Source organism: Acipenser ruthenus, chromosome 31 (assembly GCF_902713425.1).
Source record: "Acipenser ruthenus chromosome 31, fAciRut3.2 maternal haplotype, whole genome shotgun sequence".
Lineage (NCBI taxonomy): Eukaryota > Metazoa > Chordata > Actinopteri > Acipenseriformes > Acipenseridae > Acipenser > Acipenser ruthenus.
Genome location: NC_081219.1, coordinates 5,721,131 through 5,745,626, shown reverse-complemented (window position 1 = coordinate 5,745,626; position 24,496 = coordinate 5,721,131). Strand labels below are relative to the sequence as shown.

The following is a 24,496-nucleotide window of genomic DNA, read 5'->3' as shown; positions in this document are numbered from 1 at the left end:
CTCTTATTAGGACTGACGTCATTGTATTTTGTATCTGGCTCTTAATTGTACTTTAATTCTTGATATGTAAGTCGCCCTGGGTAAGGGTGCCTGCTAAGAAATAAATAATAATAATAATAATAACTCCAAAAGCACACAAAACAAACCTGTTTCCACATAAATTACACCAACACTAATTTCCCCTTGTGCAGGGCAGTCGCCCTGCTACAGGTATGTTTAAGAGAAAACAGTAAAGAAATGAAAAAGGAAAGAATATACACTTGCATGCTGAACACATTAATTACATGTCCTTTCTCTTGCAAAAACGTAGATTGCTCCTCACGCCCATTGCCTGGTTGCAGTTTGTGTGAAGATCGACAGGCAACGATTGCATTTGTCATGCATGATTTGTACTACAATAGGTCATCTTTGAATTAGCGTTATTATCTTTGAATTAGTCAACCATGGTGTTTCTTTTCAAGGAGAGAATAACACACTTGACACTGGAGAAAGTTCTGTGTCAGTCAGTACTGAGGTCGTTGTATCCGGGTCGATCCTGTACGTGATTGTTCTAATAGGGCTAATTAGCATTGAAAAAAAATCGCTTCTTGCTGTTGGGATCGTTAAAAACGGGTGTTCGTTATAAGAAGGGTTCGTTATAGTGAAGTTATACATATACACACTTCAGCATGCTTTTTAATATCACTTTAGTGGGAGACATTAATAGATTTGATTACATTTCCTGTTTGAATATATTTATTGATAAGTTTATTTTTTCCAGTAAAAAGATGGTTTAATTTGCCCCAATTATTCTTTTTTTCAGACTGAATTACGCAGCAGAGAAACGGTTAGTGTTGAAATTGCAAAAGCATTAGAAGAAACTCAGAAGCAAAAGGAAGAACTTCAACAGCAGGTTTGTGCTTCAAGTTCGTGCTACATGCAACTACAACCACATACTAAAGCACCATGTGTTCCTAAATTTGTTATTTTTAAATTGACTGAAGGGTTAGCAGACCTCAGCCAATCATCATAAATAGTCGTGAAGGTAATGAACATCGTTCAGTGCATAGGATAGGAGTTTCAAAATGTTGATCCTTATACATGTTTGTATTTGTTCCACATTCTGTATGGTGAACTACATTTAGTTTTCAATAAATTATTCTCCAAACTTTATCCATGCTGACTTCTTTGCTTAATTTTTCTCTCTAACAGGTTATGAAGTTAACAATAACTCTAGATGACAAGGATCTGTCAGTTATAGAAAAAACTGAGGAGTTGACCAGGAAGGAAGAGGACCTGAAACATCTTAAACAGGGTAAAAATATATGTATTATAACGTAACCTCTCTGTCGTCAGCTTGTTTACCCTTTAAACCATAGACCCAGACACAGGATTTGAAGGTTTTTAAAGAACTACGCGCTATTTTTAATAATCACAAAAAACAAAATGAAACAAAACAAAAGCCTAGCTCAAATGTAGAGCCTTGCTTCACTTTAGCAGGTCCCTGACCAACGTGCAGGACAGCTAAGCTGTTTACCTGACATATAACACCAAAACAAAACACACGGTTTACCCAAATACACTACAGTACTTACAACGTGACTGCTCGGACACAGAGTACTCCTTCCCCTGTCCTTCTACTCGGCAGCCTCGAGCAGACTGACTGCTTCCCTTTTATACCCTGCACCTGGCTCTAATTTTCAATAATAAATGTCGGTAAAACCAAGCGCAAGTTGCTTCTGTTCAACTCTCTAATGTTTTGTTCTGTCTGTGCATATTGTTTTTACTTGTGTATTGTAGTGGAAATTTCTATATCTCCTTTTAGACCCGAAAAGAATGTGCCAAGAGACAATTTGAGTCAAACAGAAGGTTACCTTTTAATAGATAAGTTTGCAAACTGGAGCGTTCAACAGAGTGACGCAGACTCTGTTAGCAATAGCAGAATCGCACACCGAGCTAATTTTAAATGCAGCTTATATAGTTTTCTGGAACATCATACAGAAGAAGGAAACTAAACAGTGTAACCATATAAGGACTGGTTATAAAACTTAAAGGAAGTGGAGACCATATAGGGTCACAGTCAGGCTATAGAACAAGAAATTATCTCCATTTCAGAGAATCATAGAACAGTCATAAGACAAGTACACGCTAGACATGACAGCTAAAATTAGATTAAACTGGTTGCTCCTTGTTACCCGCAAAGTTTGTTTACTTTAGATTCTCATTGGTTCATCTGAATAGAGAGGTTAATAATAAGTCTCTGATTGGTTGTTGCTACCCCTGTCGGTGGGGGATGGTTCCCCCCCCGCGAGTTCCAAGGAACAGTCAGTTCAGTATACTGCAAATTATACTTTTTATACTTAATAAACATAAAGATATTATTTCTTATAGCTCGTGTTCTACTCGTCCTATTGACTCGGGACAGGTCTCTACTTAAACTTAACGTTACAACCTATATTGCTATCTTAAAACCTATTTGTTTGCTATTGAGCAAGCTTTGTTATCTTAACCTATTTGTTTGCTATTGAGCAAACTAAGCAAGTGCGAAGTTACAAAAATTCCATTACAATATGTATACTATAAAAGGCTGTGTAATACACTTTATATGCTGCGTTTTCTACGGTTTATTTGAGACTTTTTTTAAAATTTGTGTAAGATTTATATCTACGAGGTATAGATTTGCTGTGACCAAACGTTATTTCAATTAGAATGTTGGTAACCATGGTTTTGATTAATGTAGAATATGATAAATGGGTTTCTCTAAATGAGACGCTTCTCAATGGCATAAAAAAATGTCCTCCACCTGTGTTAAATTGTAGTGATTCACATGATTTCAGGATAAATTCAGCAGTTCCTGTAGGTTCCCTCTGCTGGGTAGTGCATTTCAAAGCAAAGACTCAACCATGAGCACCAAGGCGCTTTCAAAAGAACTCCGGGACAAAATCGTTGAAAGGCACAGATCAGGAGATGGGTATAAAAAAATATCAAAGGCCTTGAATATCCCTTGGAGCACGGTCAAGACAATTATTAAGAAGTGGAAGGTGTATGGCACCACCAAGACCCTGCCTAGATCAGGCCGTACCTCCAAACTGGATGACCGAGCAAGAAGGAGACTGATCAGAGAGGCTACCAAGAGGCCAATGGCAACTTTGCAAGAGCTACAGGCTTGTATGGCCAAGACTGGTCAAAGTGTGCATGTGACAACAATATTCCAAGCACTCCACAAATCTGGCCTGTATGGTAGGGTGGCAAGAAGAAAGCCATTACTCAAGAAAGCCCACCTTGAATCCTGTTTGAAGTATGCAAAAAAACACTCAGGAGATTCTGTAGCCATGTGCCAAAAAGTTTTCTGGTCTGACAAAACTAAAATGGAACTTTTTGGCCAAAATGCAAAGCGTTATGTTTGGCGCAAATCCAACACAGTTCATCACCCAAAGAACACCATCCCTACTATCTGCTATTCCTAATCTACATTCATGATTTAGATTCTGGTATAGTAAGCAAACTTGTTAAATTTACAGACGACACAAAAATAGGAGGAGTGGCAAACACTGTTGCAGCAGCAAAGGTCATTCAAAATTATCTAGACAGCATTCAGAACTGGGCAGACACATGGCAAATGACATTTAATAGAGAAAAGTGTAAAGTACTGCACGCAAGCAATAAAAATGTGTATTATAAATATCATATGGGAGATACTGAAATTGAAGAAAGAATCTATGGAAAAGACCTAGGAGTTTATGTTGACTCAGAAATGTCTTCATCTAGACAATGTGGGGAAGCTATAAAAAAGGCCAACAAGATGCTCGGATATATTGTGAGAAGTGTTGAATTTAAATCAAGGGAAGTAATGTTAAAACTTTACAATGCATTAGTAAGACCTCACCTAGAATATTGTGTTCAGTTCTGGTCACCTCGTTACAAAAAGGATATTGCTGCTCTCGAAAGAGTGCAAAGAAGAGCGACCAGAATTATCCCGGGTTTAAAAGGCATGTCGTATGCAGACAGGCTAAAAGAATTGAATCCATTCAGTCTTGAACAAAGAAGACTACGCAGTGATCTGATTCAAGCATTCAAAAGCCTAAAAGGTATAGACAATGTCAACCCAGGGGACTTTTTTGACCTGAAAAAAGAAACAAGGACCAGGGGTCACAAATGCAGATTAGATAAAGGGGCATTCAGAACAGAAAATAGGAGGCACTTTTTTACAGAGAATTGTGAGGGTCTGGAACCAACTTCCCAGTAGTGTTGTTGAAGCTGACCCTCTGGAATCCTTCAGGAAGCTGCTTGATGAGATTCTGGGATCAATAAGCTACCAACAACCAAACGAGCAAGATGGGCTGAATGGCCTTGTGGCAGAGCAGGGCTCTGCCCTTAGAAATACTGGCAGGGAAGGAGTTAAATTCTCCTCCCTGCCCAGATTGATTGCTTCAGGTGGGAGCAATCAACTAATTAATTATTCAATTAAGGACTGAGCCACCTGGCATAAAAGGAGGCTTCAGCCTCCCATTAGGAGAGAGTTCTGGAAGGAGAAGAGTGTTTTTGTTTGTGCTGTGTTTTATTAGTTATTGAATCCAGTGAAGGCAACGTCCAGCCTGGAAGCCTTAATTTGTAAGTTTTGTTTTGTGTCTATTTTGTGTTTTGAAACCTTTTTGTTTGGCCCTCGTGCCTGTTTATTTTGTATTTTTGTTTATTAAAAAACTTTATTTTTGAACTTTATACTGTCTCTGAGTCTCAACCACGGTCATTCCTGTCACATTTGGTGTTAGAAGTGGGATAACGCCACCTGGAGGCTCAGGGCAGTATTTTTGTTTTTATTTTTGTTTTTTTGAATTTTGAGGAGTTTTTTTTTTTTTTTTTTCTGGAAAAAAAATGGGGTAGAAGAGCAGACAGCGGCAAAGGCAGGAGATGCAGCAGCCGAAGAAATGTAAGCTGCTGCAACAACAGCCACCACTGGAGGACCCGGCCAGCCTCTTCCCCTGGTGTTCCTGGTGCGAGAAGGTGGACCACCGCTGGAGGACCTGCCCAGAAGTGCCACCGGCAGACTGGGCCAGAAGGGGAAGAGCCGCCGTCCCGAGAGCCAGAAGGGGAGGAGCCGCCGTCCCGAGAGCCAGAAGGGGAGGAGCCGCCGTCCCGAGAGCCAGAAGGGGAGGAGCCGCCGTCCCGAGAGCCAGAAGGGGAGGAGCCGCCGTCCCGAGAGCCAGAAGGGGAGGAGCGACCGTCCCGAGAGCCAGAAGGGGAGGAGCCACCGTCCCGAGAGCCAGAAGGGGAGGAGCCACCGTCCCGAGAGCCAGAAGGGGAGCCGCTGCCGTCGCCCAGAGAGGGAGGAGCACGAACGTCCACAGCCCGAGAGGGAGGAGCCCGAGCGGGAGGAGTCAGTGCGTCCACGGCCCGAGCGGGAGGAGTCGGTTCATCCACGGCCCGAGAAGGGGAAGCTCACAGGCCCAGGGCTGAAGGGACCCGCAGGGGAAGAATACAGGCTGTTCCCACCTCCACCGCCAGCAGAGGGGGAAGAGCCGGAGCTGTCTCTCCCTTCACCGCCAGCAGAAGGGGAACAGCCCGAGCTGTCTCTCCCTCCACCGCCAGCAGAGGGGGAACAGTCGGAGCTGTCTCTCCCTCCACCGCCAGCAGAAGGGGAACAGCCGGAGCTGTCTCTCCCTCCATCGCCTGGGGTTGCCTGCCTGCCCGCGTCGCCTGGGGTTGCCTGCCTGCCCGCATCGCCTGGGGTTGCCTGCCTGCCCGCATCGTCTAGAGAAACTCTGTGTGCTTTCTCCTAGGGATGCTGGTCCGCTGTCGCCTGGGGTGGAGCTACCATCCTGAGCGCCAGAGGGTCCCGCGCCGCCAGAGGGGCCAGAGGGTCCAGCGTCGCCGTTCCCGCCTCCGGCAGCAGAGGGAGACGGGCCGCCGTTCCCGCCTCCGGCACCAGAGGGAGTCGGGCCGCCGTTCCCGCCTCCGCCACCAGAGGGAGTCGGGCCGCCGTTCCCGCCTCCGCCACCAGAGGGAGTCGGGCCGCCGTTCCCGCCACCGCCACTAGAGGTGCCACCAGCGCTGCTCCTGCTGGAGGGTCCAGGCTCCCTGCCAGCTTTCATGGTCTTGGAAGGTCCGGGACCCCCGCTGTTGAAGAAAGCTTGGGGGAGCCGACATCAACCCCGCCCACCACCGCCCGTTGAAATAGCCCACCCAAGGGACATAAGGGGACTCTTGGGGGGAGGACTTGGGTTTAAAGGGAGGGGGGGGGGAGTTTGGCCGATTGCAGCCTCCGTACTTTGTATGTGGAGGGAGGTGTGTGGCAGAGCAGGGCTCTGCCCTTAGAAATACTGGCAGGGAAGGAGTTAAATTCTCCTCCCTGCCCAGATTGATTGCTTCAGGTGGGAGCAATCAACTAATTAATTATCAATTAAGGACTGAGCCACCTGGCATAAAAGGAGGCTTCAGCCTCCCATTAGGAGAGAGTTCTGGAAGGAGAAGAAGAGTGTTTTTGTTTGTGCTGTGTTTTATTAGTTATTGAATCCAGTGAAGGCAACGCCCAGCCTGGAAGCCTTAATTTGTAAGTTTTGTTTTGTGTCTATTTTGTGTTTTGAAACCTTTTTGTTTGGCCCTCGTGCCTGTTTATTTTGTATTTTTGTTTATTAAAAAACTTTATTTTTGAACTTTATACTGTCTCTGAGTCTCAACCTCGGTCATTCCTGTCACAGGCCTCCTCTCATTTTTAAACTTTCTTATGTTCTTAATGGGTAAGATTTATGGAATTCAGTTGTTAGCTACAATCACTTTTTTGATCTCATTATACACATTTGAGGTACAGACTTTTCAGTGTAATGGAAATTCCTTGGGGTCATGTAAAGGTACCCTTCACTTTGGCTGCCAAATTGGAGTCATTGATTCCAGATCATAAAGACCAAATGCTTTGAGATGCTGGCCTCACATTTGGCACACACGTTTGATTTCAGAGATTCTCAACCTCCTCAAATCTCAGAAATCATTCTTGATATATACTACATACATACTTTACAACTGTTTCTCTTTCCAAATATTCACTTCTTATGTTTTCAAACCATTCAACCACAGGTGCCATTGGGAATTTTTTTTAACTTGTCATTACAGGTTATCAACGATATAAAAATATGTTTGAATGATTTTCCTGTTTTCTCCTCTAGAGTTCGAAGCTGCACAGTCACAGCTACAGCAACTTCAGACAGAGATTGAGAGCATGAGAAGGACAACGGCTGAAAAAGAAGGTGCAGCAGAGACACAACTCAACAGCCAGAGACAGGAGGTGCGAACACAGACAGAGCAGCTGGAGACCTGCCAGACACAGGCAAGTAATGCTAGAGGCGTGTTCTAAACATGCTCGTGTGAGTAATGCTAGAGGCGTGTTCGGAACATGCTCGTGTGAGTAATGCTAGAGGCGTGTTCTGAACATGCTCGTGTGAGTAATGCTAGAGGCGTGTTCTGAACATGCTCGTGTGAGTAATGCTAGAGGCGTGTTCTGAACATGCTCGTGCAAGTAATGCCAGAGGCGTGTTCTGAACATGCTCGTGTGAGTAATGCTAGAGGCGTGTTCTGAACATGCTCGTGTGAGTAATGCTAGAGGCGTGTTCTGAACATGCTAGTGTAAGTAATGCTAGAGGCTTGTTCTGAAGATGCCATGTCACAGTCAGTGTTTTTGCTTATGCATTCTTTATGGTCTCCCTCCCTAACCCTCAGAAAAAGCACAAGATGCATAACCCACCCACTTACTGCTTCGATCAAAAGTTGCAGGGGGAAGTTCCCTTTCCATAATGCATTTATCTGTAAACTATACAGTAGTCTCTGGCTTAGAGAACACCTCTCGGGAAGCAAGCAAAGTGTTCGTTTAGCCAAAGTGTTCTCTCACAGTCATATTATGCAAAGGCCAATCACTATATGAATCAATAAATACAAATGTATTTATTGCTTATGTCATGATGCACGTGTATCAACATATTAAATGAACAGAGTAAGTAAGAGCAAGCGTATGTTAATAAACAAATTGACAAACTATATTAACAACACACCCCTACATACAGTAAAAATGCAGCAGCGGCTCTAACAGTAATTATGAATACGAGAATTAATTTTAACAATGGTTATTAACACCGACCGCCCTACACATGTTAAATACAGCAGTAGCTCTAGATTACTCCCATGATGACAAATCAGTTTTTTAAAAGAATCAATAAACCATTTGAATTTGAGTTTGATGATGATGAGTTATCAGCAGGGATCCTAGGAATCAGTTTCCTGCAGAAAAACACAGATTTTCTTTGCTGGCTGAGAATTTTTTTGTTTTACACTTAGGGCGGGTCAAAAAACAAGCAAGACAGGGGCTCCCGAGTGGCGCCTCCGGTAAAGGCGCTCCACGTGGAATGCAGGATGCACCCTATAGCCTGGACATCGCCGTTTCTAGTCCAGGCTATTATTCCATTGCCGACCATAGACGGGAGTTTCCAGCGGGCGGCTCACAATTGGCCGAGCGCCGCCCGGGGGGGAGGGTTTAGCCTCAACAGGGTGTCCTCGGCTCACTGCGCACCAGCAACCACTGTAGTCTGGCCGGGCGCCTGTGGGCCTGCCGCCTGTGGGCCTGCCTGTAAGCTGCCCAGAGCTGCGTTGTCCTCCAATGCTGTAGCTCTGAGGTGGCTGCATGGTGAGTCTGCAGTGTGAAAAGAACCGGTCGGCTGACGGCACACGCTTCGGAGGACAGGTTGTGTTCGTCTTCGCCGCTCCCAAGTCAGCGCAGGGGTAGCGGTGAGCTGAGCTTAAAAAAAATAATTGGATATTCTAAATTATAAAAATTATAATTGGTGACCTACTAAATTTAAAAAAATAAAAATAAAACATGCAAGGCTTTTTTTTGTTTTTGTTTGATAACCAAATCACACTTATCATATATAATATATATTTTAGCTCAAAGAGCCAGCTGCCCAACATTTCGATATGTTGTATATATCTTTCTCAAGGGAGCATCAACATTTATGTAAATCTTGTTCAATAAAACTGCTTCCGGTATACAGAGGTGAAGGCTGAACGAGGCGCACTGTCACATTCATGTTAAGTGGCTTGCAGTTCACTTCAGTATCCAGTGCGTTGTTGTTACTGAACAAGCTGTTGAAATATGCTGAAAATGATAATTCATAATTTAGGGTAAGCAAGTTCAACTGGATTTCATATAACAAGTTGTCTGCTGGTGAAGCTAATGTTTAATCAATGCATTTAAATGCTAAAAATAGTATTCTTTCAGAAATTGAGATTTTCACGGAGAATTTGATATTATTATTATTACACGGCACTGGTTCTAATTCATGGAAATCCAGTTTGTTTATGTTATTGATTGATGGCACTGGTGAGCTTGTAACTTCCTTAGACTTTTTAAAAGTCTACCAATAAATACTTCCTGTGTTAAGTGTTATTCAATAGTTCTGTTTGCGCATCTTATAATGGGAGAGAGGGGACTCCAAATCGCTGTTTGTGCCACAAAGGTGTTCTTTTAAGCGAAGTTCCTTCCTTTAGGCGGAGCATTTGCAATGGGAAAATTCCGATTCACCACAAGGTTGTTCCCTAAGCCGAAGTGTTGTCTTAGGAGGTGTTCTATACACAGACAATTCTGTATCTTAAAACTGCCCCATATTCACGTTCACTTTTAAACTAAAAATATATTTTAGCTGAGCTAAACCAAATTTAGCCGACTGACTGCTCCCTGTAAACACCATCAAGCATCCACCCACATTCACACACTCTGCATGCACTATCGGCGGTGATTACAGTATACAGTACAGTAGTGGATGACAACAGAACAATTAAAAACAATAAAGCATACAAAGCGTAGTGGAATATATACAAAAATGTTTGACATATGTAAAGACACATGGTTATGTAAACACTATTCTCTGCTTTCTTCATTAAAACAGAACAGTAAGTACAAAAAGTTGTGTAGGATTTGTGAATTCTGTGTTGACAGTGCATTAAAACCTAGCCTAACAACGTCATGCTATGATGCCCAGTTAACAAACCTGATTAGCATTGATTCAGTTCATTGTGCAGTGTGAAGTAGTGCTCATCTTTCCCTGAATCAGTCCTCTTTTGTTTTGTTTTTTTTAAATCTGCACTGCAGTGATCCAAGACAAATATTATGACAAAACAAAATTATTTTCCTTCAACATGGAACTTTCCCACCCCCTGCATGTGTAAAACTGTCTTTTTAGAATACAAAAACATGTTAGGGTGAGATTAAATTAGATTACTTTGCTGTTAGTATTTACAAGAAATACAAGAGTAAATGGAACAGTTTAACCAACATTTAAAATCAACTAGTCAAATGCTTAAATGTTTACATAAACAAAAAGAAAATATATTTAATAACTAAACTCTCAACATAACAAATTCACCTGTGAAGAGATGCACTCGCTGGTTCCGTTTCAAGTATGAAATGTAACCATTACCTAATGGGTATTTACCTCCTAAAGACCCAGAACCTGAATATAGTATACCAAAGCTGCTCGGACACGCCTGTGACGCAGTCATGGCCAACCCCCGAGGGTATAAAGGACAGCACGCACAGAACTCGGTGCCATTTCCTTTCAAGAACTGATCCTGACAAGTACTTGATTGCTTATATCTGTATAAAATGTGTAAATTTGTATGTAGTACACTTAATTAATGCAATACTGAATTAACGTTGTATTAGTTTTATTGTGCACACAGCCTGTTGTTTGTTACGTCCTGCAGTGACCTTGTGCCCTGCGTGAAGCTAGCGGCTTGAGTCGCCCCTTCCCAGAGACCAAGCAACATAACTTGCTCGGGCATGAGTAAAATTAACTTTGTTTTTAGTAAACAGTTTTATTAAATTCTGAACTGTAATTTGTTTTCTGTGAAAAAAAAATTCTCTGTGTTTCTGTGCTTTTGCTTTTTACAGAAATATGCGTGCAGAAATACCCGCTCCGTTTCCAACCCGCTACCATTCCGTACCTCACCGGGACCGAGGTTACCGCACTGGGACCATACCGTACCTGGTGCTAAAGTCACCTAACCGGTACCAAACCAACGGCTCCGTTCCGTACCGGTGCTACAGTCACAGAACCGTACCCCGGTCTGGTGCCAAGCCACCCCATTGCTGTCTATAAGCACATTGAGGCAGCATCTGTACTTATTGTACACTGCAGCGACTGCATCATGCCTGGGTTTTATCCCTGCGACTTATGCAAGGCCAATATGCCTATTGAAGATAAGCAGATGATCTTCCTGCCTTGGGCCAGAGCATGCCAAAAGCCACTTACGTACGCTAGAGAAACATTTCTCCCGTAGCTCTACAGAGCGCTCTGTGTCTCTTACATCGGCACAGCGTTCCCCATTGCCTTCTGGTAAGGAGGTGGCTCTGTGCCAAGGAAATTGGGCGACGTATCTGCAGCCCGCGCAGGCAATCATCCCCACAGTCTTTCTCATCCTCCTCTGCCTCTCCTTCTGTTCCTCTGAGGAAGGGGAAGAAGAGTCGCTGTTCAATGTGGGCAGCAGACTTGGAGCAGATAGAGAAGCTCTCGGTAGCCGTTTCTCATCAAGGAACGGTGTTCATAGAGCTGCTGCGTGAACGTGTAGCGCCATCTGTCCCACCTGTACCCATGGGTCACCAGGGGCAGACAGTGCAGATTGGCAGCAGGAAGACGTACTGTCCATTGCCGCCTCTAAGAAGGTCAGACAGCACATTCCCTGAGGGTAAGCTCTCCCTGGTAAGAGGGGCACTGCAGTTTTGCAAGGTCCCGGGCCTACACAAGGTGAGACAAAGCAGTCCATCTTTGAGGATGAGCCTACCACCTCTGCCGTGTACCCCCAGTGCACCCGGCTTTCTTTTTTAGATAAAGTCGTCCTGTGGTCACCCAGCTACAACTCTGGCTGTTTCTTGGTCGATGGGGTGCATGATGTAGTGAGGCTGGATTTGGTAGTTTCAACCTGTATCTTGTCGAAGGAGGTTCAAAATGTTGACAATGCAACAGCTGTTTCAATCAATCAGGCCGGGCGACTGGTTCATCACGGACCTCAAGGACGCCTATTTCCACATCCCCATGAAAACCGTGCACAGGAAGTACCTGAGGTTTGCCTTCCAGGGAGCAGGACACCCTGCAAAATGCCAGAGCAGTGTCCACATGTTTCCAGTAGGGGTACAAGTGGGGCATCTTTTAGACGTGGTGCCTGCCTTGGGGGGTTGACCCCACGACCTGTCCCATGGCAGTTATACTGCAATTTTTGCAGGACCTGTTTGACAAGGGGTAATCCCCCTCTACATTTAAAGGTCTGTCTGGCAGCTATTTCAGCTTGCCATGTCAAAATTGACTCGGTCTCCCCAGGAGCTCACTTCCTGGCGGGGCAATTTTAAAAGGAGCTCTGCGGCTTCGGCCGCCTATGAAGGATATTGTTCCTCGTTGAAGGCTTAACGTAGTGCTTGATTCACTCATAAAGCTTCTGTTTGATCCCTTGCATTCAGCTGAGCTGAAATTTGTATCTCTCAAAGTGGCTTTCTTGCTTGCAATCACCTCTGCAAAGCAGGTAAGTGAGATGCAGGCATTTTCAATTGCAAAGAGCCTGCTTAATTTTTGCAGAAGCCAGGACAAAGGTTACGCTCCTTACCATTCCTGCTTTTTTGCCGAAGACTATCTCGGCATTTAATAACATAAGAGAGGTTACAAACGAGAGGAGGCCATTCGGCCCATCTTGCGCGTTTGGTTGTTGGTAACTTATTGATCCCAGAATCTCATCAAGCAGCTTCTTGAAGGATCCTAGGGTGTCATCTTCATCTTCAACATTACTGGGGAGTTGGTTCCAGACTCCCACAATTCTCTGTGTAAAAGTGCCTCCTATTTTCGGTTCTGAATGCCCCTTTATCTAATCTCCATTTGTGACCCCTGGTCCTTGTTTCTTTTTTCAATATCCTTTTTGTAGCTAGATGACCAGAACTGAACACAATATTCTAGATGAGGTCTTACTAATGCATTGTAAAGTTTTAACATTACTTCCCTTGATTTAAATTCAACACTTCTCACAATATATCTGAGCATTTTGTTGGCCTTTTTTTATAGCTTCCCCACATTGCCTTGATGAAGACGTTTCTGAGTCAACATAAACTCCTAGATCTTTTTCATAGATTCCTTCTTCAATTTCAATAACTCCCATATGGTATCTATAATGGGCATTTTTATTGCCTGCGTACCTTACACTTATTATCTCTATTAAATGTAATTTGCCATGTGTCTTCCCAGTTCTGAATGCTGTTTAGATCATTTTGAATGAACTTTGCTGCTGCAACAGTGTTTGCCACTCCAGATCTGTACTAAAAGTTGGAGACAGTCTGAACAGTTATGGGGCAAAGTCCCATGGTCAAGCTCTGTCTAAACCGAATGGATAACAGACACAGTCAAGACTGCCTATGAGTGAGCCAACTTGCACTTTCCAGAGAGACTCGCTGCTCAGTCCACCATGAGTGTGGCAACTTTGTGGGCTCTATTCCAGGGTGCATCTGTCAGGGACATTTGCAATGCAGCGGTGTGGGCTACTCCCCATACCTTTACTAGGTTCTGCAGACTAAGACTGGAGTTCCTAATGGTAACGCGCAAGGAATGTTAGGTTATTATCATGACCCTGGTTCCCTGAAATAGAAATGTAACCATTAACCTTCAAGGTCACTACATTCATTATTGCAGCAGGCTTGAAGGAAAGATGACACTGAGCACTGTGCATGCAGTTCTTTATACCCTCGGGGGCGGGCATGACTGTGTCACAGGTGCGTCTGAGCTTTGGTATACTATATTCAGATTTCAGGGTCTTTAAAAGCAAGTGGTTGTTATAAGCAAGTCTGATTGTTTTGTAATGTGCTTAATTACAATGGCTTTTAGCTTCCTGGATTGTAGACAAGGGAGTGGTGTATTATTTACAGATAAATATCTTCTAACACTGCAGATCAATAACCTGAATATCCACTTCTTTCCACCATGTGGGTTGTGCCACTGTGCATGTGATTCAATCTGTCTTTTTTATTTTTTTTTGCCAATGTTAAGGGTCATGCCTTTAATCCTAAAGGAAAATAGATGGAAACAGATCCAATATTTATGCATAATTAATATATTGTACGGCATAGTGGAAGTTTCAGGTGCGGCTTTGTTGTAGAGCCATTGTAGCCATGAATATTGTATATGTAAGGATTATGGGGAAGAATAAAGGTTATATAACATTCATGGCCAGCACTTTAGGCACTGTTTTACCCAATATGAATGTGACTGAGAAGAAAAAAAACAAACTACTTTGATTCTGTATTGCTGATGCTGGAGGTGTGTCATTGCAGGTGGTGCATCTGGAAGCAGAGGTGCAGGCCCTGAATGAGAGGCTGAACCCCCTGGAGGATGCTGGGAAAGAACAGAACGGGGCCATTACTGCAGACGATGTGTCCGAGATTCAGAGATTGAACCGGGAGCTGGAGCACCAGGTTTCAGAGAAGAATAAGGTGTGTGTGTGTGTGTGTCTGTCTGTGTGGAGGGGATATGCAATTTAAAACATTTAGTATGCCAGCATATGCAGTCTTACTAACATACTGGTTTGTTTTGTTCTTTTCAGACAATTAAACAACTTCAACAGAGGTTAGCAGAGCTGAAAAAGACACTCCTGAAAGAGTTGGTAAGCAAAGACACTATTATTATTTAGTAATTTAGCAGATGCTTTTATCCAAAGCAGCTTACAGAGACTTGGGGGTGAACTATGCATCACAACTGCTGCAGCAGTCACTTACACATCAATCGGCCAAAGGGCTCATGAGGAGTTGTTGTTAAAGCTTTTCACGCAAAATCCAACATAGCTGCCACACCATGTGACTGATCCATTTTTCCTTAAGAAGAATCAATCGTAGGGGCTCCCGAGTGGCGCATCCAGTAAAGGCGCTCCTCGCAGGATGTGCCCTATAGCCTGGAGATCGCTGGTTCGAATCCAGGCTATGTCACAGCTGACCGTGACCGAGAGTTCCTAGGGGGCGGCGCACAATTGGCTGAGCGCTGCCCGGGTAGGGAGGGCTTAGGTCGGCAGGGGAATCCACGGCTCACCGCGCATCAGCGACCCCTGTGGCCGATAAGGCGCCTGTGGCTCTGCAGCGGAGCCGCCAGATCTGTGTTGTCCTCCGGCACTATAGGTCTGGTAGCATTGCTGTGGATCCGCAGTGCGAAAAATGACGGCTTGGAAGGAGCACGTTTCGGAGGACGCGTGTTCCAGCCTCCGTTTCCTGAGTCGGCGGGGGGGGGTTGCGAGCGGTGAGCCGGGGATACAGATAATAATTGGGCATGCTAAATTGGGGTGAAAACCGGGGTAAAAATAATTGGCGACGACTAAATTTATAAAAAAAAAAAAAGAATCATCAATCGTGGACATGAGCGCACTATGTACAAAATTTTTCACAGCTGTACTATTTACCGTTCATGAGAAGACGACTTTTGAATATTGTCCAAAATTTTCATTAAATCCAAGATGGCTGCCACACGATGTGACCAAAGGCCGCCATATTGACCACGACACAACATCACATAGTCCACAACTTCTGTGTCAAATTTTGTGCGTTTTGTTGCAGCCGATAAGAAGTTATACGCAGTTTTATAGCCAGTTGCATATGTTGATGATGTCTTGCAGCGTGGACGCCATGATTTTCACAGTAGCAACTTCCCTTGAACAAGCGTAACAGATGACCACACTGAGATGTTTTATTCCAATTTTTGTTTCAATCGGATAAGCGATTGAAACAAAGAAGATGTTTGAATTTTGATGATTTTACATTTTTATGGTAATTTTATGTCATTAATCAATGTGGTTGCCAAACCACAGAACCAATCAGCTTCATATTAACAACAGTTAATCGTGGACTATCCCTCAACATGTATAGCAATTTTCAGAACTCTGCAGTAAGCGGTTTCCGATACATAGGCGTTTTAACAAAACAAAAATTCCGCAAAATCCAATATGCCTGCCAAACCATGTGACTTGCGCAAATTTGCTGAATATCACCAACTGTCATCCATAGGCATCTACCAGTGTACCGAATTTCGTGAGTTTTTGAGCATGTTTTGGCAGAAAAAAAAAAAAAAAGAATAATAATCCCAACAAAAACAATAGGCTTCCCCAGCCTACGGCTTGGAAGCCTAATAATAACAAGCCCTTTTCTTTAACCACTGCACCACTATGCCTCCTGGTAAGAAAAGACACTTGTGAGAGAGTTGTTGAGCTGTTTGTACCACTTTTAAAAATTAATTTGTCATCCATTTGGGGTCATTTCCTGTAGTCCTGTATTCCTGGATGGTTTTAATTTAGATAATTTTGTGGGAAATCACAATTATAGAATGCTGTTCCATACTACTTTCTGTACTTCTGTTTACAAATACAGAAAAGTTGAATTGCCCTGAACATTTTTGAAAATGTAATTATATTCAAAATTTCCACTAATGGAAGCAGCACAAATAGAAGCATGCTGTTACATTTGTATGGAATAAGAAAAAAAGTAAAATGCAAAAAAAAAAGGATCCCCTCTTTGTTGGTGATTCAGAAAATAAAAGCGGAAGCTGAACCCCCAGATGTCAAAGAGAGGCTGGGCCCTGAACCCCCAACCATCGTCAGCGCTGCCACTACAGTCACAAACAACTCGGACCTCAACGACTCACGGGAAATCAACTTCGAGTACCTGAAACACGTTGTCCTCAAATTCATGTCCTCTCGAGAGGCTGAGGTAAGGGTCAGTCCCTCATCAATAAGGAAGACATTCAACCTACTGTTTCTGTAAACTAACTTCCACACACTATTCACATGCCTTTTAAACATTTCCTGTAGTTTGCATTGAGTATGCTGTACAAGTGAAATATTCGCTGTCAAAATATTTGAATAAATCTTACATGCCATGCACTTCCATTTGTAGGTCTCAGATGTGCAGTGTGAAAGAAAACGCATTACAGTAAACATGTGTTTTAATTTTAAAACATGCTTAATTGTGACTTGTAAACAAATGAAAGTGCATGACAGGTAAGATTTATGGAACCATTTTGTTTGTTACACACACTTAGTCCAGAACAAGTTCATTAAGTAAAGCAAGGAAATTTTGACCAAATTGACAAGGGTTTGACTTGTTATGGCTGCTGAAAGCTAAAATTTTGGATTCCTGTCCAGAGAAACTAAATTGAAGTAGCGCTGTGGATACTTTTTAGGTGGTCTCTTTCAGATTATGTTTTACCCAATTTCCAAAGACCATAGCTATCAACCATAATCAATAAAAACTATGTCAAAAAGAACATTGTTCCATCACATTCTGGACTCTGGACATCTGTTATAACACTCTGCAGTCTTTATGCGCAACCAAAAGTAATCCTGAGAAGATGATTTTCAGTTAAAGAACAGCCGGACTCATTTAGTTTTATATTTTTAAAGTTGGGCACATTAACTTCCTTTTAAAAAATGGAAAGGGCCTATAAGTCTTTGATTGCTTAACATGTACGAAACAACATCTGTGGCATATATTTGGCATTTTGATAGCCAGTGAGGGACCGATTTTGAAGTATAATTTTGTATTGTTTATTGCTTTCTTCTCCAAGGCATACCAGTTAATAAAGGCTGTGTCGATGCTACTGAACTTCACACGAGAAGAGGAGGACATGCTCAAGCAGACATTAGATTATAAGGTGCATTTTAGGGTTCTAGTGTCTGTTTCATTTCAAACTTTAGTATTAAACATGTTTAAACGCAACATATCTGGAATGTTTGTAACCAATCAGAAAAGCTATTATAAGAAGCTATCTTTTTATAAGTTACTGCAACATTTATTTGTAAGACCTATGTGTACAGCTTTTAATTGTATAGGGAAAAGACTGTGAAGAAATATTGAAAATTAAATTTTAGTATTTGCTGTACTTGAACTACTAAGCTTTTGACAAAGTCCCGCATAAAAGATTAATTCTCAAACTGAACGCAGTAGGGATTCAAGGAAATGCATGCACATGGAATAGGGAGTGGTTAACATGTAGAAAACAGAAAGTACTGATTAGAGGAGAAACCTCAAAATGGAGCGAGGTAACCAGTGATGTACCACAGGGATCAGTATTAGGTCCTCTGCTATTCCTAATCTACATTAATGATTTAGATTCTGATATAGTAAGCAAACTTGTTAAATTTGCAGATGACACAAAAATAGGAGGAGTGGCAAACACTGTTGCAGCAGCAAAGGTCATTCAAAATTATCTAGACAGCATTCAGAACTGGGCAGACACATGGCAAATGACATTTAATAGAGAAAAGTGTAAAGTATTGCATGCAGGCAATAAAAATGTGCATTATAAATATCATATGGGAGATGCTGAAATTGAAGAAGGGAACTATGAAAAAGACCTAGGAGTTTATGTTCACTCAGAAATGTCTTCATCTAGACAATGTAGGGAAGCTATAAAAAAGGCCAACAAGATGCTCGGATATATTGTGAGAATTTAAATCAAGGGAAGTAATGTTAAAACTTTACAATGCATTAGTAAGACCTCACCTAGAATATTGTGTTCAGTTCTGGTCACCTCGTTACAAAAAGGATATTGCTGCGCTCAAAAGAGTGCAAAGAAGAGCAACCAGAATTATCTCAGGTTTAAAAGGCATGTCGTATGCAGACAGGCTAAAAGAATTGAATCTCAGTCTTGAACAAAGAAGACTACGCGGCGATCTGATTCAAACATTCAAAATCCTAAAAGGTATAGACAATGTCGACCCAGGGGAGTTTTTTGACCTGAAAAAAGAAACAAGGACCAGGGGTCACAAATGGAGATTAGATAAAGGGGCATTCAGAACAGAAAATAGGAGGCACTTTTTTACACAGAGAATTGTGAGGGTCTGGAACCAACTCCCCAGTAATGTTGAAGCTGATACCCTGGGATCCTTCAAGAAGCTGCTTGATGAGATTCTGGGATCAATAAGCTACTAACAACCAAATGTTCTTATGGGCTGAATGGCCTCCTCTCGTTTGTAAACTTTCTTATGTTCTTATGTTCTATTGTGTAAACACTGAGGCTAACACCTGTATTTGGTCAGTATGTGTTGACAGAGGTTAAGCATTTCGGGGGAAAACAATCTAAATACATTATATAAACTCTAAACTATTAACACCCTTGGTGCATTTTACTGAGTTATTTTTTATAGTAAAAAGTTATATTAGGAGGGGCTAATATATATACTGTTTATTATACCCTTACTATTATATACTGTTTATTATACCCTTACTATATACTGTTTATTATATCCTTACTATTATATACTGTTTATTATACCCTTACTATTATATACTGTTTATTATACCCTTACTATATACTGTTTATTATATCCTTACTATTATATACTGTTTATTATACCCTTACTATTTATTTTTTATACCCTTCCTATTTACAGTTTATTATACATTACTAGTACATACTGTTGCTACATCCCACTTCCTGTTTCTTAGTGTCTCTTTGTCAGAATATGTTCCACATCCTAACAGTTGTATTCTTTTTTTACTCTCTCCAGATGTCATGGTTTGGGTCCAAACCTTCTCCAAAAGGTATTATTCGTCCCTCTGTGTCAGGTGCCCCGACACACTGGAACTGAATCAAGTTTGACACTTGGATCTAAGAACTGAAAGTGCCCTGGATACAGTGGTGTGGGTGTGTGTATGCGTGTGAGAAACTACACTAGAAACCAGAGCAGATCAACTTTCCGAGTGTTTCCAAATCACTGTTATTACAGTGTTTTAGTATGAGGCTTTACTTTTTTAATGAAACTGTTTACATCAAAGCATCATATAATGCAAATTATGAGACTTTCCTCTGGGGGAAAATGTTTTTCATTTGGGACAGATTGTGGTGACTGTTGGTAATATGTGTTTGGGTTCTGTGAAAGGTAATGTCTCTGGGTGCAGTAAAGGGGTGAATTACGCATTTAAGATTTTAAATAATTTTTAATTGCTGTGATTTAAATAATGGAGAATCAAACAAATACTGAGCATCTTTTTTCTTTTACAGAAGTGATTGTATGTTTTTGATTGTTGGGACAGATTTTATAGTTGCATCGTCTCCATTCAAAGCATCCTTTTTAAAAATGAGAAAAATAGGAAAATATTTCAGTGAAACCCCAGCTGTATAGTTAATGTATACACTGATACACTATAGATCTCATCCCTCCAGTGTGCTGCACAGCTTGATTTATAATTCACTACATATTGATGTCCCCCAAATAGGTGCATGGCATTTAGGATGTATGGAAGAAATGAATCATAACTTCTTTTAGTTTTATCTGACCAATTAGATTACCTTCTGGATTGAGGACATATCTCAGTTGTAGCCTTATTGGAGAAGTTAACCCTCCTTCGTATTCGATTATCGAATAGGCATTTATCAACGCTAATCGATGCTTTGACGTTTTATTTTTCGAAATAAAGAACAAACATTCGTTTTTAACAGAAGATCCAATAACTAAAAACAGTTGTGCATAATAGTTAAACAAAAAGGCACAACTTGCATTCAAATTTGAACACGTATTAAAAAAAAGAAATACAAAGGACTTGAGTTTTTAACAACTGAAAAGAATATGCATGTGTCTGCATCATATGCCCCTTTAACATTTTAATAATAATAAAAAATACTATATTTTAGCTGAAGTCATTTTGATCTGAACTATGGTTGTTCATTACTGTTACGTGAATAGAATATGCCTACTTTTGATTTGGCTTGTCCAATGCGAATGTAAAGGCTTAAAGTGTGTATCCTAGCAACGTGCTAATCTACTATACTAGCACTGAAAGAAGCACACTCTCACACACTCAGTTTCAATGCAAACCAGCAACAGGAGACTTCAAACTGGGTTCTAATTTGATGCATCGATTCACCCAAATGTAATCAAAGCTTGGGAATTAAGATGATCAATAATCGATGCATCGATTAAGTGTTATATATAAAGGATTTACATGCAATGCACACTAGAATATTACAGATAAACAAACAACACTTTAAAGGTGCACAACATAGATACAAAAAAGTATTTATTTTAGCTGTGAAGGACTCATCTGTCCAAACGTCACATTGTGTATTCAGTTTGGTGGCCACTGGTTTGACTTGAAGTTTGGTTTATTTAGTACTGTGCAACATGCAAGTTGACATCTAGAAATCCAGTAAGTGGATAAGTACGTTTTTATATTGCTTGAGGAATGTGAGAGGGAGAGGCCCCACTGACTGCCTGCACCACTCCCAGCTTATTAAAGCGGTACTGACCATTGGGCTGGGTTTATCAAGGTCAAGGCACCAAAAGGTCATTTGCAATTTTTTTTTTTAAACTATTCATCTTACACAATACTGGTATCAAGCCACTAGTATCTTTTGTTATTAGTTTTTTTTTTTTTTTTTAAAAGAATAAACAGTTTTTTTTTTTTCAGACAATATTGTTCAAATTGCACTTTTGATAAATCTTTCCATACATGTGTTTTGTTTCTGTTTTAGTTCCTGTTATTTCCTTGTCATTTTTGTAGTTTTGTTTTCAAATGAAACCATGTTCATATATTAAGATAACACACACCTGCTTGTACAGTATTCATTTTGTAACTGCTGCACAACCTGTAATGTGTTACTGCACTTACAAAACCAGCAATTAAAAAACTCAACATTCAGGATTCTCTCTGATTACAAAATTAGATTGGAACTGTGCGGTATTGTAAAAATTCCTGCACAATCATGTGATCACTAAGAACCAATCAGAGCCCTTAGTTTTCTGACATTTTATAGTATTACCCCACAAAGATATTGATTTGACTGGAATTACTAAGCATAGTTCGTACTGGCGTATGTGCATACGGCTATTGAAACTGAACATGCTGAGAAATCAATGAATGACACCTTGTATCCCAGTGAAATATGGATCTCTGCTGTGCATTGCAACACACATCAACAGGACAGCACAAACAGCAAGGTTAAACAAACCAAAATGAAAAACAACACATTCTGCAATGCTTACATGATCTGTTTCAATGTAGCATGCTTTTTGTAGAGGTGAACTGCTACCTCCGTCATAGTGAATAGTATTTTATAATGTGAAAACATACACCATTTTAAAATAAGGTTTTACCTGAAGATTTTGAGATGAGGTTGTTTTTAAAATATAAAATAATAATAAATAAATAATACTAATCTGGGAAGCTACAACATGTCTTCCTGCCTTGCATTTATGTAAAATACATTCCATATGAATATTTATATACAAACACTATACATATAATACATTTATAAAACACTGGATGTGTATTACTTTGGTTCAAGCACTTGCAGTATTTACTTTATATTAGTATTTAACCTCCCCTACATATAACAGGAGAATTCAACTCGCACTAACCATATACAGCAAATGTATTTATACAAGTGGTTGTATATTTCAGCTAAGTTCACACACACACACACACACACACATTTTTGTACTCTGCTCATGTCCACTGAGGAGGCCAGTGTATGACTCAGTCTCGTAGACTGCTTAATTGTATTATTCCAAAATATCAGTCCCCCTTGAATTAGAATATTGTGGGATGGCTCTGACTGTCTCATGTAGATACTGAGACTTCTCAGTATGGAACTGAACTAGCTGCCAACTGGTTGTTCCTACTGGTTACGAGCATATAACTATAACTTATTTCAATGTTTAATTTAGTGTGGCCTGAATTCTTTGTTGTATTTGGTTATGTTTAAGCAAGAGCAGTGTGTTTAGAGAGATGGATGACTCAATGCACTTCGACATGTATAATATTAGCTGCTGTGGAGACACCTATGTAAATGCATTAACTCACACTTCCTACCTTTTTTTTCCCTATTTGGTGTTGTGAAGCTTGACAGGAATAATGTAAAAAACTAAGATTAACCAGAAAGATGTTTTGCTTGGGAATAATTTGTAGGTGCTCTACATTCTTTTTTTCCATTAAACTCACACAGAATCTGTTTGTGTATTATTTTTGTATGTGAGCTTTTTGAATTTCAGAATCAAATCAAAAATGGTTGTTGGCTAATCACGATGCATTTCAATTGCACAAGTATGTCTGAGGTATCGGAGGAAATCCAGGATTTTGTTACGGGGGATAAAGAGTTTTGCAGCAAGGTTGTAACATGGTGGTTCAGAAATGCATTGGGTGCTGTAAGGTGCACAGTGGCTGCTTTTTCTCACATTGCCCATGCATTGAAGGTGCTTTTGGATACAAGTCCCTAATATCTGTAAAACCAGACTAGAATGTCCTTCGCACGTTTCATCACAGATGATCATCACAGATTTCGAGAGAAATGTGTAACTGACATATGGATAGACATTTGGCTGCCTCCACTAGACCCCTGTTAATGGAGGCAGTGTTTTGGGGGAAAACTAATTTCTTAACAATCCCAAACCGATATCACTTTACTTAAGCGATCACCAGCAACACACCTGACAGCATTTTGAATAAACGTTATGAACACAACAAACAGCATGATTACCAAAAACATTAAAAAAGTAGCCTAAGATATTGAAATTTAGCTGGATGCACAAGTATGCCCTGTTTAAAAAAAAAAAGTTACCGATAACAAACCCTTCACAAAATGGTATGAACAGCTGCATGTCAATAGAATATTTCAATTAAATACGGTGCTGTATGAAGTCGATATTTACGCTGCAACTGGAAGTAGATCACGGTCCACTTGGATTACACCGAAAGAAACTGAACAGACCACGGATGTTTTCTGAGAAAACCACATTACCCATGGAATACTGAGGTAACTGCTTAGCAACACAAACGTTCTTTATAAAATCAGGATAAAACCATTTATTTTTTATTTATGTCTCATGTTCATGATACTGTATGCTGTATGGAGTATTATATAGGTTTCACTAATAGATGATAACTAGCATGTTTTTGCAGTTAGAAAATGTTGCATACAAAAACAAAGCTGGTCTCATTACTGGATTGCTGTAGTGTATGATAGTCATGTGCATGATGACAGATTTTTTCATAAAGACTAATAAGCCAGTTCACACATTTCAGTAGCTGATCTCACATTTTTATGTCCCTGACACTGGGTGAAAAACCAAAAAAATGTGTTGGGATGCAGTGTTTTACTTAGATCTCTTAGAACAGTCCTGTTTCACCTGCATTATACCAGGCTGGTTGCCTTTGTTTGTGTGGTCTCCACTTCATGGGTTGCTGTACAACATATTTCCTTCCACGTGTGTAGGACTTTAGAAATTGATACTGTAGTAGATTCAGGTAAAAAAAATATATGGAGATTCAGTAACAAAAACTTTGTTAAAATAACGTTAAGGTTGCAGTTCAAAATCACAAAAGACCAGTGCCATGGAGAATGAGGACCAAACTGTGCTGCTTTGTCTCATTATTGTCATGTGAGTTCCTAGGAACAGCTGACGGCACAATATTCTGCATACCAATAAACACACCCAGGTAAAGTTCTTCTGGGCAGTCGTGGTGATGCATAGG

General features: G+C 40.9%; 1 protein-coding gene across 2 annotated transcripts in view; it reads left to right on the top strand.

Annotated features, from left to right (window-relative positions):
* LOC117396652 (golgin subfamily A member 1) overlaps nucleotides 1–22,976 on the top strand; it is a 76,237-nt gene extending 53,261 nt beyond the window's left edge. For both annotated transcript variants that reach the window (XM_033994768.3, XM_033994767.3), the window contains 8 exons: nucleotides 803–892; nucleotides 1,192–1,294; nucleotides 7,137–7,297; nucleotides 14,321–14,479; nucleotides 14,590–14,649; nucleotides 16,553–16,732; nucleotides 17,589–17,675; nucleotides 19,534–22,976. In XM_033994768.3, the coding sequence (XP_033850659.3) occupies nucleotides 803–892; nucleotides 1,192–1,294; nucleotides 7,137–7,297; nucleotides 14,321–14,479; nucleotides 14,590–14,649; nucleotides 16,553–16,732; nucleotides 17,589–17,675; nucleotides 19,534–19,614 (921 nt within the window). In that variant the 3' untranslated portion in view covers nucleotides 19,615–22,976. The remainder of the gene's footprint in view (nucleotides 1–802; nucleotides 893–1,191; nucleotides 1,295–7,136; nucleotides 7,298–14,320; nucleotides 14,480–14,589; nucleotides 14,650–16,552; nucleotides 16,733–17,588; nucleotides 17,676–19,533) is intronic.
* The last annotated feature ends 1,520 nt before the right edge of the window (nucleotides 22,977–24,496 follow it).